Source organism: Amborella trichopoda, chromosome 1, assembly GCF_054954075.1.
Source record: "Amborella trichopoda isolate Santa Cruz 75 chromosome 1, AtrichopodaSantaCruz75HAP2 v2.0, whole genome shotgun sequence".
NCBI classification, from domain to species: Eukaryota; Viridiplantae; Streptophyta; class Magnoliopsida; order Amborellales; family Amborellaceae; genus Amborella; species Amborella trichopoda.
Window position 1 is genome coordinate 5923016 of NC_142336.1, and position 17902 is coordinate 5940917.

The window sequence follows — 17902 nt, forward strand, 5'->3', positions numbered from 1 at the left end:
TATCCACTTTGCATCCAAGTATTAAAGCAAGTTATTATGTCAGTTCACTGCTGCAATTAAAATAGTAATAATTTTAGGATCTCAAATTTTGGGATGTAATCTCTTCAAACCATTGATTCTTTTTTTTTTTTTTCACAATTGAACTCTCTATGCTCTAAAAAAAAAAATATCTCAAGATTGAACAAAGACCATCTAAAATTTAAAGGGCAAGATCTAAATATCAAAAAACTCATGAACCAAGTTTTTGTTTTGGAAATAATCATCTAGTGCTTCTTAAGTGATTCTCAAAACTCAAACTATAAACAATAGGAAAATTGTTTCATGCGGGCTGGACCGTATTTCTATATATACGGTATATATAAAGTATCCATCTTAAAGATGACGTAAGTAGTTGTTCCATTTAAAAACAATAGAAACCAATGGTTCAAATGTTTTTTTACCAAAATTATTATTTATAGTTTTTAAAATTTATTTATTTTTTTATATTCATAATTTTTATGTTAGAGATTACATATTCTTAAAAATTAAGTCTTAAAATCCATCTAGATTGATTAAGAGGCCCACCTTTCTATACATGCAGGCTTGCTTGGCCGCATAGAAACCGGGTCTAAAATAATATCCTCCCTAGGTCTTTTGCATGAGGCCGTATGTACACGGTATGCTCCTGCGGGAGCTTAGTATACACATTGTTTTAAAAATTAAAGGCTTCCCGTCTCCCCGCCTTTATTCATCAAACGGCATCTCCAAATCCAGTTCGACATTACAGATAAACCCTAATTTCATATTTTTGGAGCTATTTTTGACCATGGAAAACCCTAATTCTGGAGCTCTAAAGCCATAGGATCCATGGAAACCCATAAATCTCAGTCTTCAGCTTCACAGTTAGCAAACATGACTTTCTCAGGTTAAATTTTTGTTTTGTTAGCGAACTGCAGTTTGATATCTAAATATGGATGGTTCTCTTCACCCTGTGGTCCCTCGATGGAACACTGAGAGGTCATTTCTCACTGGTCGATTTTATCAGGTATTCATCAAATGTTGCCCTAATTCATGGAATATTATGTGGAATTTTGTTATACATTTTCTCTCTGAAAATAGGAAACGAAACCTAAGTCTCAACTTGGAGGAAGCAAGGGGATTTCTTCAGAGTCCTTCAGGTGTGAACTCAACAATTTTTCAATTTTAATTTGATTGTGGAAAAGTGGTTTCAGTTCTTGTTCTTCCATGTTATTGGGGGTGCAATTGTTGTTATGGAATGGTATCTAACTATGCTCTCTCTCTCTCTCTCTAGCTATCAAGGCCCCGAGAATCCTATTGGGTATTATACTGCATCTGTCCAGGTAGAATTTGTCGATAAGCTTCATAAATTTTTCCTTTTCCTGGTTATATGTGAACATGGGAAGCATTGGGATTCCTAAGAAGATGCTTAATTTCGGGATTTTGGATATTTATTTGTCCTACAATGGAGTGAGAATATTTTCCTATGGTACTTCAATTGGGTTTCATCGCTACTCTAGATAAATGAATAATTTTTTGAGACATTTCAGTTTACAAAATTGGTAATGTCCCTACATTTTTGTATGAAACTACATGACCCACATACATTCAAGATGTTTATTTTTTATTCAGATCAGTGTAGGAAAACTCGGGCTAGTCCACTCAAACTTGGTGCCCTGCCAAGCCTGGAACCAGAAATGTGGGAACCTGCAGAATTTGGATGATTCCCAATATATTAGTACTTTTTGTACAAGATTGCCTGAGTCTCTCAGAGACTAGGCCGAGCCTGTCAGACCTGATTTGGGAGTCCCAACTCAAGTCCATGTTATCCATTATAACTTGCTAATAGTGTCCATCTGGTTATCATCATCCAAATAACCAACTGTGAATATCTTTGCAATCTACCATCTGCTCAATTGCAATATTACAGTTCACACTGATGTGCTCTAGTACCAGTATTTTTCCCTTTTAATAAAATGCTGTTGTTGCAATTTATTCAATTATACATACTCATAGCGTGCATGTACTATTTACATGTTCGATTCATGAAAATCAGGAGCTATTAGTTATTGATGACCTGCTCCACGCTTTGGTGGGTATTGAGGGGCGATACATATCAATGAAAAGAATGCGAGGAAAGGAATACCATATTACTTATCACATAGATCCGACAATGGACTTGGCACTTCAGGTCTGAGGAAAATTCTCCATGAACCAGACCATGTTGTCTTTGAAAGAATTGGCACATGCTTAACATATACAGACATGCTTATGGGTAACTTTTACAGGAATTAACCAAGCGAATGCTGCCTTTATGTGAGCACTATTTTATCATCAGTCAGTTTGTGGAATCTAGATCACATTTCAAGTATGGTTTGGTCAATCATGCCTTTGCAGCTGCACTCAGGTCCCTCCTTATTGTAAGTATTCTTACTGGTTCGATTTTTTTTTCTCACTAAAAGCTAAGCTGCGATGTATTGATTGTTTGAATCGATAGCTTGTGAATTTTGTCTGCTGATACATTTTGAGCAAATAATGCTTTTCCTGTAATAGAAGTAAGCTGGTCCTTGGAAGGCCTTTAAGGTGCTGAAGTGTGTTATTATTTCCATAAACATTGCTCAATATAAATTATAAATAGAAAAATATTTCTCTGGACCCTGATGAGAAATTGGAAAACATAAAATAGAAAAGAGAAACTTCTCTTTTTGTAAGTTCGATCATTAAAAATTACCGTTATATGAAATTTTCTTTCTTGCCTATATTTTTGGCTGGGAGATTACCCTAGTAGTCTTCGGCATTTTCTTTTCTTTGTTAAAACACCCATATTTTTTATTCACTGATTTTGTTTAATTTGGAGGTAAAAGCCTTTTTCTTTGGATTGCAAATTACAGGATTACCAGACTCTGGTGGCTCAGTTGGAACACCAATTCAGACTAGGAAAACTCTCTATTCAGGGACTATGGTTCTTTTGCCAGGTTCGTATTTCCTTGAATCAGTTTGTGGTTTTGTGCCTGAGATCTGTGTATTTGCACCTCCATAATTGTCTTTTGAATACATTTTCAGCCAATGATGGCATCCATGCAAGCTTTGACCATAGTGTTGCAGAAAGCATCTATAAACAATTATATGGGATCTGCAATTTTGAACCTTCTCCAAAGTCAGGTTTAGATCGATCCCTTGTACAAGTTACCCTATCATGCCTCCTCTTGATTCAACAAGATTATGAGTTGATCTTAAAACAAAGTGTTTTATATTTTGGCATTGGTACCTTACATCGAAATTCAGCAATCTTATTTGCAATTCAGTTCTATGTTACATATATTCGGTTTCAAATCAGTTGGAAATTTAGTTGAACTCAGCATTCTGGGATGTTCAATAGTAGGGACTAGCTTATAGAGAAAATTGTCTGTTTTTGTGAAGTAAATAATGGCTTTGTACTATTAACAAGTTGTTGATGGAAACAGTTACTGCTTGCATGGCTTTTTGCTTTTATGAAAAAGAAACTTGATCATTGGAGAAGAAGTCAGATGGTTCTGGTAATTTTTAGTTCTGTTTGCCAATCTCAGGCCATGGCAATGGCTGGTGATAATGCAGTGAGATCTTTGCTGGAAAAGATGACTCAGTGTGCCAGTTCTGCTTATCTGTGCATACTAGAAAGGTATTGTAAATTTTCCATCTGGCTCCGTTTATGGGTTAACAAGTTGGCAAATATTGGGGCCTGAAGATCTGATTTGTGCTATGCTGCTGTACCCTTTTCAAATTGATGTATCGCCTTATCTTTGATAGGTGGGTATATGAGGGAGTTATTGATGATCCTTATGGTGAATTTTTTATTGCTGAGAACCGATCATTGCAAAAGGTGCATATTGCCTCAGTTGATTACTAGCATTGCGATCTGCACACTCTCATAGCTCCCTCACTCTTTGCTTTTTTACAGGAAAGTCTTACTCAAGATTACAGTGCAAAATATTGGGAGGAGCGCTATAGCCTCAAGGATCCTATTCCAATCTTTCTTACTAATGTTGCGGGGACAATTTTGACAACTGGCAAATATTTGAATGTCATGAGAGAATGTGGCCATGTGGTGCAGGTACACCTATAATACTTCACAACTTTATGCTAATTTGTTTTGAGTTGCTTTTCAAGTATTGTATGTTTGCAGCATGGGATTATCTGTCTTTTTTCTTCTCCTATGATTAAGACCATTTGTCTGATCATAGGTTCCTATATCAGAAAAGGTAAAATTGACGAACTTTGGGTCAAACCATCAATATCTGGAGTGTATTAATTCTGCTTATGAATTTGCCAGTGGAGAACTCTTGAATCTGATAAAACAAAAGGTATGATTATTTTTCTTTGTGCAATTAAGGAGCAATTAGTGATACAATCTTCTTGGCGTTGTTGATTATTAGTTCTTAAGCCATGTCTGACCCTCTTGTTGTTGGTGCAGTATGATCTAATGGGAAAGCTGCGCTCTATGAAACATTATTTTCTTCTAGATCAGGTGCCTAATTAACTACTGATCTATGACTGATTTGACGTCTCCTTATAAAATATGATATCAAATTTCTAAGCACTGGGGATTTGTGTTCTGGCTTCACTGATTTTCTGTGATGTGCTTTTCAGGTTTTGTCTATGTTATTTAACATAATTTTTTATGATGCAGGGTGATTTCTTAGTTCATTTCATGGACATAGCTCGAGATGAGCTTGCCAAAAAGCCAGATACAATTTCTGTAGAAAAGCTGCAGGTTTGGTGTTCTCCTATTTTCTTAATTGTTTATTAGGCGCTTCCATGAACCGTGTATGATTTGTTTTCTTTTTTCGAAAGATATATAATCTTATGAAATCTGCGAGCAGTTCTTTGTATAGCTCATATCCTGCAACCTGACAGTCTCTGCTGGACCTTGCTTTGCGCACAACAGTTGCTGCATCTGATCCGTGCCATGAGGACTTGACCTGCTGTGTGGTAACTAAATCATTGTGCACATCAAGTGATGGTGTTCTCTATAATAATATTATAGCTTTTATATTTGATGGTCTGTCTTTTTCTTTCTGAGCAGGAGAGAACCTCATTGCTGAATAGGTTGGGAACTCTCCAGGATCTAGAAGAGGGCATGAAAAATTTGAGGGCATGTGTTGCTACTGTTGAAATTAGTAAGACTGCTTTTGATAATAATGACCATTCAGCTCCAGTAAGTATTACTGGTGTGGAAACATTCTCCCTCAACTACAAGGTCTGGCATTCTGGTCGATTCCTTGAGCTTCTATTCTTCTCCTTGTGGCATCAAATGTTATTTTTTTGTCAGGGGATAAGTTGAATTCTTACTTTTTTTTTGTGTGTGTTCAGGTTAAGTGGCCATTGTCACTTGTTATTTCCAGAAAAGCACTGACCAAATACCAATTAATTTTCCGCCTCTTGTTCCACTGTAAGCATGTCAACCGCCAACTTTGTGGGGCATGGCAAACTCATCAGGTAGTTTTGTGTACATGGCTTTCTCAAACTTGGATTTTGCACTACTGCACTTAAATGCCTGTTATTTATTTGACATTCGGCAGGGGGTTCGCATGTTGAACACATTTGGAACAGCCATATCGAGATCTGCTGTGCTTTGCCGGAGCATGATCAAATTCATAAACAGCCTTCTACATTATCTAACTTTTGAGGTTGTAGATAATCCTGGATACTTGCTTCGTTAATATTTTCCATTTCTAATGAAAATTTTGAAAGCCGTCAAGCTGTTATTATTGTTCTCACTTCTCAGTAGTATGGCTTTCCAATTGTGCATTTGTACCAGGTTCTTGAACCCAACTGGCATGTTATGCATAATAGGCTTGAATCTGCAAAGAGCATTGATGAGGTTGGGTCACATAATTTGCTTTATATCCAGCTTGGTTGGCTTTAAATGCTCTAGAGAAGGTCACATTCTGGGTTTTGGAGCATTTTAATTACTTGTGACAATTCATGTCAGGTTATGGAGTTCCATGATTTCTTCCTCAAAAAATGTCTGAAAGAATGTTTGCTTCTTTTACCTCAAGTTCTAAGGGTCAGTATCATATTCCTATCTCTAATGGACGTATTATTTGTTTACTTGACGTGGATTCGTGTCATGTGCTGATCAAAATAAGTTGCATATAAAATGGAAAAAGATCTCAGAGTAGTTTGCATTAAAATTTTTTATAAACAAAAGAAAAAAGAGAGAATTTATTTATCTCTTTGCTTTCTTGATTAGGAAACAACAAAGAAATAGAATACAAACATGTTTGAAGGTTTAATATTCCTTTAGGTTCAGGCTCTGACTGTACCTTCTGACCTACAAATCCTACTGATGCTCGTTTTCTTGAAAGATGGATGTATGATTGTGAAATCTCAATAACAATGGATAGTTCTTACTTTTTTATTTTGTTTTATTTTATTTCTTGCTGCATCGACATTCTACTTAGATTTAATGATCTCAATGCAGAAGATGGAAACCCTAAAATCGATATGTCTCCAATATGCCTCATCAGTCCAATGGTTGTTACCGTCACTATATATAACTGTGGATGCCAATGAAAGCTCATTTGGTAGAGGAAAATCCAAGCTTAGGAGATCTAAGAGTAAACGCCTGGCCTCAAAGTCATCGGCTGAGAGCATGTCATTCGCTGAGACTGTAATGTAAGTAGAATGAATCGGTAACTAATGATAATCCAATGGACTATGGTATATTTTCAGTGCCTCATCCACCATCCATTCCAGCTGACTATTGCTGGAGATTAATTGTGTGGTAAAAATGTCAAAATATAGCTAACTTACCAACTATTTAACGTTTTCCCCATTTTCAGCTGTTCCAACTCATGACCATGGGCAATCTGAATTTAAAAAGTAAGATGTTAAATAGTTCATCTCTTAGGTACATTTTGATAAATATCCCTAAATGACCTACTACACTTAATCTTTGGCCATTGATTAGAGGGAACAGACTGTGGATGTAGCATTGGAGTTCTGTATATTATATCCCTTGGACTACTTGCCCAAAAAAGAAAAAAAATCCCATTGGACTAAGGTATTGAATGTATACCCTTTCTGTTCAATTACCTTCTATTTTATTGGGTCTTTTCTTTTATTTCTTTTATTAATGCAGCAAATTTGAGAAGGAATTTAATGAAGAATTACAAAGTTTAGGGCCCATCTTAAGCAATAGCTCACAGGCAGAGCCATACTTGACGCATCTTGCTCAATGGATTCTAGGCATTGGAAATGACTCGTAAGGTTTGCATGGATTTTCTTTAAGCTCTTATTTGGATGTTTGTTTTCTTACTTGAAGGTTTCTTCGAGCAGCTGCCTGATTTTGTAGAGCTTTATTGGTTCTAGAACCATAGACACCTTTGGTATCAATATATATTCATGAATATCAGTTCTACAGCGTTTATTGAAGCAATTCTAGTCAGCATGTCTTGGTTTTCTAGTGAGAAAATTTATTGAAGCAATTCTAGCCAGCATCTCTCTCTCTCTCTCACTTACTCACACAGTGATAATGGTTTCAAACTTTCAATACATGGAAATACGTCCCCAAGTTTCAGATCCAAGAGCATTTCATCCCAAAGTTACCCTCTCTGTCTCTATAGAGAAACGCTCATGAACAAGTAGGGCTGTTGACACGCCTGTGCAGGCCCGTGGACTTTCAGGCCAGGCCCAGTTCGGGACTGGGTTTGGGCTGCATGTCAAGACCTGTGGGTTGGGTCCGCTATGCCAAAATATTTTAAGGTCGGGACAGGGTTTGCATTGGTCAGAACGGGCCGGGCTTGAAAATTTTGTAGTATGGATTACATATATTAAGTAATATTTTTTCATAGTTATTAGGGTTTGACGCGATCTTTTTTGGCCATGCAGAGCTTGGGCCTTGTTATCATGAATTCTGGGCCGCCTTGGGCTGGGCTGTGGCCTACCCTTCTCTACCTTACATTGTGTCAGGTTGGGCTCGGACCAGGTCTGGTCCGGCTTGAACCCTCCTAGTTAACAACCCTATGGACAAGGAATGATAATAAATCCTTGGGCCGAAGTGCGTAGAAACTTGAAAAGTTTGTTATCTTTGTCGGTGCAAAATTCCCCTATTCACCTGTTATTAAGAAATGGGCCGTAATTATTGTCATAACATTATCATCAGTTTATAACAATCGCCATTTGCCGTTCTAATCGAAATGGCATTTAAGACTGCAAATAGGGTTGGAGTATGGGGAGTTGATGTTGTGTGCGGAGGCTCTAAACCCGGGTTGATTTTTAACGAATAAAGTACTAGAAAAATAGAATCAGCAAAAAACAAACCACAAGTGGTATCAGAGTTTGGTTCAGGGTTGTCGGTATGGTGGTAAAAGTTTCCAATGTAAAGTTTGAGGTGGAGAAATTTTATGGCAAAAATAATTTTGGAATTTGACAAATCAATGTTTGAGATTTGTTAGTGCAACAAGGTTTCAATACAACTTTGAAAGGAAAGTCAAAGAAACCAAAATCCATATCGGATGAGGATTGGGAAGATGAAGATCTGAGCGTTATGTGCAGTATTTGATTGTGCTTATTGAGTGAATTTCTATTTATTATCGTCTTTGAGGATTCGGCTTTCAAGTCTTTTGTTTGTAGATGACGAAGTCCCTCACAAATCAATTATTTTTGAAGAAAAAATTGTACACCTTGCGAATGAATGAAAGCACAGATATTTATGAGCACTTGAATTATTTTAATAAAATTATTTATGAATTATTGAATATTGGTATTAAAATAGATGATGAAGATAATGCTATAATTTTATTGTCTACACTCTCATTCGTATGAGTATCTAATCACAATATTGTTTTATGAAAAAGATACCATAGAGATGGAGGATGTGACTTCGACTCGTTTCTCTAATAATTTGAGGAAGAGACAAGGTAATTCTCAGCTACATGCAAATGATTTAGTGGCTAGAAGGAGATTTGATGAGAGAAGTGAAAAGGGGCATGAAAGTCAGGGCAGGTCAAAATCCAAATCCAGACTAGGAAAATGTAATATTCATTGTTATTACTGCAAGAAAAATAAGTATATCAAGAAGGATTGTCAGAAACTCAAAGAGAAAGAAAGATGAGCTTCTGAAGCAGTCAATATAGTCGATTGAAGCTCGATAAATGGTACATATAATGTGTTGTCAATCTCGACAAATTGTGACAATTCTAAAGATTCGTTGGTTCTTGAATCAGGGTGTTCTTATCATATGTAGCATTATCGAGATTGGTTGACCACATACAACATTGATGGTAGATCAGTTTTGATGGGGAATGATGTAGCTTGCGAGACCAATTGTGTTGAGACAGTTACTATCAAGATGTATAAAGTTGTGAGAACTTTGACTGATGTTAAAAATGTTCCAGATCTAAAGAAGAATCTTATCTCTTTGGGTGCCTTAGACTATAATGATTGCAAATTTGTTGGAGAAGGTGAATTTCTAAAGGTTCTAAATGGTGCTCTGGTTGTGATGGGCAAAAAAATTGGACATAATTTATATGTGCTGTTTGGAAATATTATCACATATGAAGCAACAATTTATGTATCGGATGATGGTGATTCTGCCTTGACTTAGTTGTGGCATATGCGGTTGGGCCACATGGGTGAGAGAGTTTTGGAGGAATTTAGTAAACATTGATCAATGGTGTGAAGAAGTATAAGTTGGACTTTTGTGAGCATTGTGTCTGTGGCAAGCAATGTAGTGCACAGTTTCGCACATCAAAACATGGCACAAAAGGTATTCTTAACTATGTTCATTCATATATATAGGGCCTGTCATCGGATGTCTCAAAAGGTGGATCTCTATACTTTGTTTCTGTCATAGATGATTCATTAAAGAAGGTGTGGATTTACACATTAAAGAAAAAAACATATGTATTTAATTCATTCAAGCCTTGGAAAGTGGTGGTCGAAATATAGGTTGGGAATAAGGTCAAGTGCTTGAGGATGATAATAGTGGAGCATACACTTCATCGAAGTGTATGAATTTTTGCAATAGCAAATGAATTATTTGTCATTTCACTTGAAGACGTTGCCACAGAATGGTATTCGTGAGTGCATGAACAAAACACTTATAAAGAAGACCTGCATCATGTTGAGTAATGTTGGTTTGTCGAAGGACTTTTGGGCAGAGGCGGTCAATACAACGTGTTATATTAACTGGTTACCATCTACAACATTAGACTACAAAACACCACAAAATATATGGTCCAGTAAACTTGTTGATTATTCTTATTTAAGAATTTTTGGTTATCCTGTTTATATTTATGTGATGAACAATAAGTTGAGTTCTAGATCAAATAAGTGTATTTTCTTTGGATATGCGGATGGAGTCAAGGTTATAGAATAACGTGCCCAGATCCTAAGTCACATACGTTTATTAAGAAAAAGAAAATCACCATAGCAGTGATGCAGTTGAGGTGGCGTTGACAACTCTAGAAAATATTTCAAAATTTGTGTAAAAAAGTCCTATAAAAGAGTGGAGGAAGACATTGACTATGAGAAAGCCGTTGAGCATATTCCACATGAGGAATAACTTTAACTTGAAAAAGGGAAAGATAATAAAAAAGGCAGTGGTGCGGTACAGTTTTGAGGACATGGTAGCTTATGCATTGACCGCCACAAGTCAAGAACCATCCCCTTTTAAGAAAGCTACGCAAGATAGTGACATTAACTAGTGGAGTAATACCATAGATGGAGAAATGAAGTCTTTTAAGAAAAATCATATTTGGGATCTCGTGAAGTTGCCTATAGATATGAGAGCCATTGGATGTAAATGGGTTTATAAGAAGAAAGATGGGTCAACTGAGACTGGTAGTGATTGGTTTAGAGCACGTTTAGTTGCAAAAGGCTATACGCATAAAAAAGTTATTGACTATAATGAAAGTTTCTTTCCAGTTATGAAATACACAGAGATCAAAAGTTGGGTAAGTTGTAGCTATCTCAAAAGGAGTACATTGAGAAGGTCCTCGCTAGAATCGGGATGGAAAATTCAAAGCCTGTAGGTACTCCTCTTGCTGCACATTTCAGATTGTTGGCAGCATTATCTCGAAGTTCAGATGTTAAAAAGGAATACATGTCGTGTGTTCCCTATGCGAGTGCAATTGGAAGAGTAATGTATGTAGTGATTTGCACTCGTCCAAACATTTCTCATGCTGTTAGTGTTGTTAGCAAGTATATGGCTAATCTAGGAAATGAGCATTGGCATGCGGTAAAACATATTATGTGTCACCTAAAGGGTTAATTAGATGTAGGTCTGGTGTTTGATAGAAATAATAAGTTTGGTGACAAGGTTGTTGGTTATGTTGATGCTGACTTTGCAGGTGATTTGGATTGTAGGAGATGTACTATAGGTTATGTGTTTACATTTGCAGGAGCTCAATCAGTTGGAGGCTGATTCTACAAACCATGGTGGCCTTGCCTACGATTGAAGCATAATATGTGACAGCTATTGAGGCAGTGAAAGAAACCATATAGCTTAGAGGGCTTGTAAATTTTTTGGGTAAGTTAGAGAGCTTGTAATTGATTTGGGCTTACGAGATGATGAAATTATTATTTTATTATATTATGATAATTAAAGTGTAATACATTTGACGAAGAACCAGGTATATCATGCAAGGACAAAACATATTGATGTCAGGTACCATTTTATCTGTGAAATAATAGTTAAAGGTGATATCTCATTACTGAAGATTAATATCAAGAAGAATGCTGCGGATGTGCTGACAAAGCCAGTTCCATTATAGAAGTTTAAGCTTTTCTTAGACTTAATTAATGTGTTATCAAGGTGAGTACCTGAGGAGGCGCATGTGGAGAACACAGGCAATAAACATCTCTTTAGGAATTCAAGCCAATTTGGAGATTTGTTGATAATTGCCTTGAATCTCTATTTTATGGGATTGTTTTTTTTTTAACTTTGGGTAACCTATTTTTTGGATAGTTCATATTATGTAGGATGATTATCTTTTGGGTTAGTCTTAGTTGGGTTAGGATAGACATGTGGTAAAGATAAAAGTCAAGATTCCATAAAGTAGGAAAACATAGAAGGATTGTACGTATCACTTTTTGGGTTTTTATTTTTATTTTTATTTTTTTATTTTTATAAAAAGTTGCATTTGTAGAGAGAGGAGAGAAAAGAAAAAAAAGGTAAACTTTGGGCTATTCTGAAGAGAGAGAATTGTAGAGATGAGGCATTGTGGCAGCTTGAGTTTTTCCTATGGTTCTCTTAGGTATAAGTCTTTAATAATTTTTTCTTTAATTGATTAGTAAAAAAACATCGATTGTCGTCACTTGTGAATCTAGTCGCATTTGTGACGAATTATGTAAATTATGGTTTTCTCTTTTTATTTTATTTATTTTCTGCTTTATTTTTCTTGCTTGTTGGATGTTCTATTTTTTTCGTATATTATTTGCTAAAAAAACAACCCATCCGATTTAGAGTTTCCACGCATAACAGTCGACCCTTGGACACAGCTCGACTTGGACCTGTGCATGTCTTGGGCTTAGATTTGATCTGCTGGGTCAGCCTGGACCGCACATACACAAACAAACAAGAAAAAGCTACAAAATGCTATTAGAGTGTTTCTTTAGTTAGACGCTATCAATGATGATCGGACTGTTGAGAGTGCATGGGTATTTTAATCTTTGAGTTCTATACTCCTCATTCTTATATATATATATATATATATATATATATATATATGGAAGATACTACAAATGCCTATAGGCGAAAATGAGCAGTGATTTCGCCCTACCCTTATCATCATCCAAACTTTATTGTATGGTCGTAGTTGTCCGGTAATGTTTCAATTTTTATTTTTGTTTTATTAATAGGAATAATCTGAAATTTGGAGTCTGTGTACATCTTAGTGAGGCACACCTAATAAAAATATAAAAAAATAATTTGTTTTAACATAAATTGACCAAAATACCCCCATAAATTTTTAGGTGTATTTTTGATCAATTTATATTTTTTGAATTATTTTTTCATAGTTTTATTAAGTGGGCCTCAGTAAGATTTACACATGCTCTAAATTTCAAGTAATTTGGATTTGTAGAAAAAAATAATAATAATTGAAACACTACTAGACAATTGAGACCGTACCATGAAGTTTGGATGGTGATGAGGGTAGGCGAAATCATTGTTCATTTTTGCCTATAGGCGTTGGGACGATTTTTCCTATATGTACACACGTCCTAAATTTTAGATAAATCTAATTAGTACAATAATTATAAAAATTCAAATACTACTATATAGCTGTGACCGTGCGATGAACTTTGGACGGTGATGAGGTATAGGTGAAGTACTATAGAACTTCACCTATATATATATATATATATATATATATATATATATATATATGAAAAGTCTTTCCAACGCCTATAGGTGAACTTTGGACAGTGATTTCGCCTACCCTCATCACTGTCTAAAGTTCATTACACGGTTACCATTGTCCGGTAGTGTTTTTTTTTTTTCAATTTTTTTTTACAAATTGAAATGAAATGAAATTTGGAGCGTGGGTATATCTTAGTGAGGCGTACCTTATAAAAATATAAAAAAATAATTCGTAAAAATAAAATTGACAAAAATATCCGTCCAATTTTGATCAAGAGAGCCACTCATTGTTTCATCTTCGATCCGACATCGCAAAGTATTTTATTTTTAATTTTTTTTACAAAAATTGTATCAATATGAAATTTAGTACGTGCTATCTTCTCATTGGGGTACACCTATAAAAAATATTGAAACTAATTTTTTGATAAAATATAATGACCAAAATACATCTTGAAACTTTCAGGGGTATTTTGGTTATTTTTTTTGATTGAAAATATATTTTTTATATTTTTTCGCTAGTGCAAATTTAATAGAGGAATGGACGTCTAAAATTTAATGTCAAAATAGTTTATAGAAAAAATAATTAAAAATAAAATAGTGTAGAGATGTGACATTGTGATTGGGACAATCTTAGCCCTCCATTCAGAATGGATGGTTGGATATGGGGGATATTAGAACTTCTATGCTGTAGGGGAAGCATAGAAAGCTTGCCTATATATATATATATATATAGGAAAAGGATGGGATTAGCCCACTAGCTCATATGATCATATGAACATATGAGCCCAACGGCCCCGATTCAATCTAAGCTGATCTGACGATCACGGATGTCCGATAGTACTTGAATTTTATTTATTTTTTATATATCTAAATCACTTGAAATTGTAGGTATGTTTTCTTCTTATCAAGGCTCACCTAATAAAAATATAAAAAAAATTATCGATACAAATAAAAATGACCAAAATACCTCCTGAAACTTTTTAAGGGTATTTTGGTCAATTTATTTCATGTAAAATATGTTTTTTACATTTTTCGAAGATTTACTTACTTTTGATGAACATGTCTAAAATTTCAAGTTATTTGGATTTGTAAAAAAAAAAAAATTAAAATTCGAACACTACCAGACTTTCGTGATTATTAGATTGGCCCAGATTCAATCTGGGACGTTGGGCTCATATGTTCATATGAGCTAGTGAGCTAATCCCATTTTTTCTCATATATATATATATATAAATCGGCCCAGATTCAATATGGGCCGTTAGGCTCATATGTTTATATGAGCTAGTGAGCAAATTCGAGCTTTTTCTTATATATATATATATATATATATATATATATATATATATATATATATATATATACAAATCGGCCTAGATTCAATCTGGGCCGTTAGGCTCATATGTTCATATGAGCTAGTGAGCAAATCCGAGCTTTTTCTTATATATATATATGGCAAAAGCTAACAATAGCTAGGCAGCTATAATAAATAGTAATATAGGTGGCATGGAGGCCGTCAGATCACCATGTGGTTCATAATTCATATAACTATATAAATTTTAATATATTTTCTAGAAATTGGATCATAATGAAATTTTAGATGTGTATATTAAAAAATAGGATGCATAATTAAAAAATTTATAAAAAATATTTTCAAAAATATAAAATGAATGAAATACCCCTGAAAAATGAAGGGGGTAATTTGGTCATTTTAAATTATTGAAAATAATTTTTTTATATTTTATATGGTATGTAATACTGTTAGGTTTATACACCCAAAATTTCATCTTAATCAGATTTATACAAAAAAAAGAAAATTAAAATTCATATGATGATATGCATTCTGAATCATATGATGAAGATCTGACGGTTGGGATTCTCCCTCTCTCTATGCCTCTCTCTGTCTCTCTCTCTTTCTCTCTCTCTATATATATATATATAATTACCTTGCTTAACTTTACCTAATCCAACTGCCTTTAAAATAATTGAATGTGATGCTTCTGACATAGGATTAGGCGGAATATTAAAACAATCTATGGATTCCAAAGAACAACTCATTCGTTTTACCTCGAAAGCATGGAATCCCACACAAAAGAATTATTCTACTGTCAAAAAAGAATTACTTGCTATTATTCATTGTGTTACCAAATTTCAAAGTGATATTCTTAATCAACACATTTTCTTATTCGAACTAATTGCAAAGCAGACAAGGATATCCTGCAAAAGGATGTTTAAAATCTCGTTTCCAAACAAATCTTTGCCCGTTGGCAAGCCATTTTATCTGCTTTTGATTTCTCCATTGAACATCTTCACAGTGCTTCTAACTCTTTACCTGATTTTCTTACCCGTGAATTTTTGCAGGGGGGCCGTACATTACCACCTCTTCCACCTGAAGAGCCACTCCTTTATGGATTACAACTTTTTCATATGAATATGAATACTAATACATCTCATGCTTCTCACAAATCGAAACAAAAAACCTCAATGGACTTAGTTCCTTTTTCATCTGAGCCTCCTATGCTCAGCCCACCCTTTTTACTAATACAACCAATGTCTCTACTCAGATCCACCAATGTACCAGAATATTTTATTCAAAGTCCAAAACATAATACACCAAGTCCTGCTTTATCTCCAGCCCAAACCCCAAATAAGCCAACCTCCTCAGTGCCTAAATCTACCTATATAGATAATGCTTTCCTAGCCGATATTCCCATCGATGACAAACACATTCACATTGACCCACATAAATTAGCTCCCCTTTACCTTCAAAACCATTTAAACCAATCAATGGTATCAAAACCCGTGAATGGTATGAATCCGTTTTAATGGAAACATGATCAGTTTCCATCAGTGTTTAAAAAAACGCCGAGTCGAACCGGACTCGCCCGGTTCGACTCGGGAAAAGCCATGGAAGAATCGAATCGACGAAAAAAACGAGAATCGTCCGGTTCTAGTACAGTGATTTGCCGATTCACTGTACGGAATCGGCGAGTCCGTACAGTGAATCGCCGAGTCCCGTACGAAACTTTTTTTTTTTTTATATAATCCATGATAGATTTTTTTGTAATACTTGATCGATTTTTTTGTAATCCATGATCGAATTGTTTTTTGTTTTTTTTTGTAATCCATGATCAAATTTTTTGTTTTTTTTTTTGTTTTTGTAACCCATGATAGAATTTTTTGTAATCCATGATCAAATTTTTTGTAATCCATGATCGAAATGTTTGTTTTTTTTTCTTATAATCCATGATCGAATTTTTTGTTTTTTTTTTTTTTTTTATAACCCATGATAGAATTTTTTGTAATCCATGATCGAATGTTTTGTAATACATGATCGAATTGTTTGCTTTTTTTTTTGTAATCCATGATCGAATTTTTTGTTTTTTGTTTTTTTTGTAACCCATGATAGAGTTTTTTGTAATCCATGATTGAATTTTTTGTAATCCATGATCGAATTGTTTTTTTCTTTTTTTGTAATCCACGATTGAATTTTTTGTTTGTTTTTTTTTGTAATCCATGATCGAATTTTATGTAATCCATGATCGAATTTTTTGTAATCCATGATTAAATTTTTTGAAAATTTGTGATTTGTTTTTTTAATCCATGATCGAATTTTTTTTTGCAAACCATGATAGAATTTTTTGAAACTTTGTGATTTTTTTTTTTTAATCCATGATCGAATTTTTTTTCTTAATCCATGATAGAATTTTTTGAAAATTTGTGATTTTTTTTTTTAATCTATGATCGATTTTTTTGAAAATTTGTTATTATTATTTTTTAATCCATATTATTCAAAGAGAAAATGAGAGAGATGATGATTCTGAGGCCACCCTATCCCAGCCATATTATTCACATATCGAGTCCCAACAGCAACAGTGCAGGTGAGCATGAAGGATGGACAATCTTCGGGGATTTTAGATTGGGAACACAACAAAACACTAACACTCAGGGATTTGGGAATAGTCAGACGCCTGCTAATATCAATGATTCGTTTTTAGATCGAATCAATGAATTGTTAAACAAATTCAATCAATGGCACCAATGTGACCAAGAAGAACAATAATGTCGTCTATCATTTTATTTTTAGATCATATGTTACTAATTTTATGCTTTATTGTAGTCCATGTATGTTGATATACTTATTCCAAGATAATTCTATATTTATCCTTTTGTGTGATGTGAATTAAATGCTGAATGGCGGTTCACGCAGGGAAAAACATATCAATATTCGCATATTCATTCAAAAACATAAAAATTCTTAATGGAGTGCCCTCATTTCTTATTGAATTCCTAAAAAAGAATATTTATAATGAATTTTAATAATTTTTACGGATTTTTTTTAAGCTTTATTCTGATCGATTCACCCGATTCCCGATCCAGATCGCTGATTCGCCGATCCGAATCGGTTTTTTGGAAGCTCGATCCGGGTCATCAATCCGTTTTTTAAACCATTGGTTTCCATTATTCATTTCTTTCAAGGAAATACAAACCTGTTTGCTTATTCTAATCTACAGATCAAAAAATTACTTACTTATGAGGATTGGGGTAATAACCCCATGC

At 34.5% G+C, this 17902-nt stretch overlaps 1 protein-coding gene across 16 annotated transcripts; it reads left to right on the forward strand.

The window, feature by feature from the left end:
* The first annotated feature begins 584 nt into the window (after nucleotides 1–584).
* On the forward strand, nucleotides 585–17516 carry LOC18426151 (Spc97 / Spc98 family of spindle pole body (SBP) component). Of its 16 annotated transcripts, XR_016049822.1 has the most exons (24): nucleotides 636–1024; nucleotides 1099–1157; nucleotides 1292–1340; nucleotides 2054–2188; nucleotides 2286–2417; nucleotides 2889–2972; nucleotides 3061–3159; nucleotides 3462–3655; nucleotides 3784–3856; nucleotides 3935–4087; nucleotides 4218–4337; nucleotides 4448–4501; nucleotides 4664–4747; nucleotides 4891–4965; nucleotides 5060–5233; nucleotides 5347–5472; nucleotides 5556–5663; nucleotides 5795–5857; nucleotides 5969–6043; nucleotides 6461–6654; nucleotides 6822–6861; nucleotides 6950–7042; nucleotides 7121–7248; nucleotides 15704–17516. XR_016049822.1 is itself a non-coding variant. In XM_020662384.2 (22 exons), exons 1-21 carry the CDS (start codon nucleotides 950–952, stop codon nucleotides 7245–7247), a joined length of 2151 nt encoding a protein of 716 aa, XP_020518043.1. In that variant the 5' UTR covers nucleotides 585–949; the 3' UTR covers nucleotide 7248; nucleotides 15704–17516. The 16 variants fall into 16 exon arrangements, 9 of the variants coding, with proteins under 9 accessions (XP_020518043.1, XP_020518042.1, XP_088715088.1 ...); XR_016049832.1 differs by lacking the exon at nucleotides 15704–17516 and having other exon boundaries at nucleotides 585–1024; nucleotides 3564–3655; nucleotides 7121–7426; XR_016049821.1 differs by lacking the exon at nucleotides 15704–17516 and having other exon boundaries at nucleotides 7121–7426.
* Nucleotides 17517–17902: the final 386 nt, after the last annotated feature.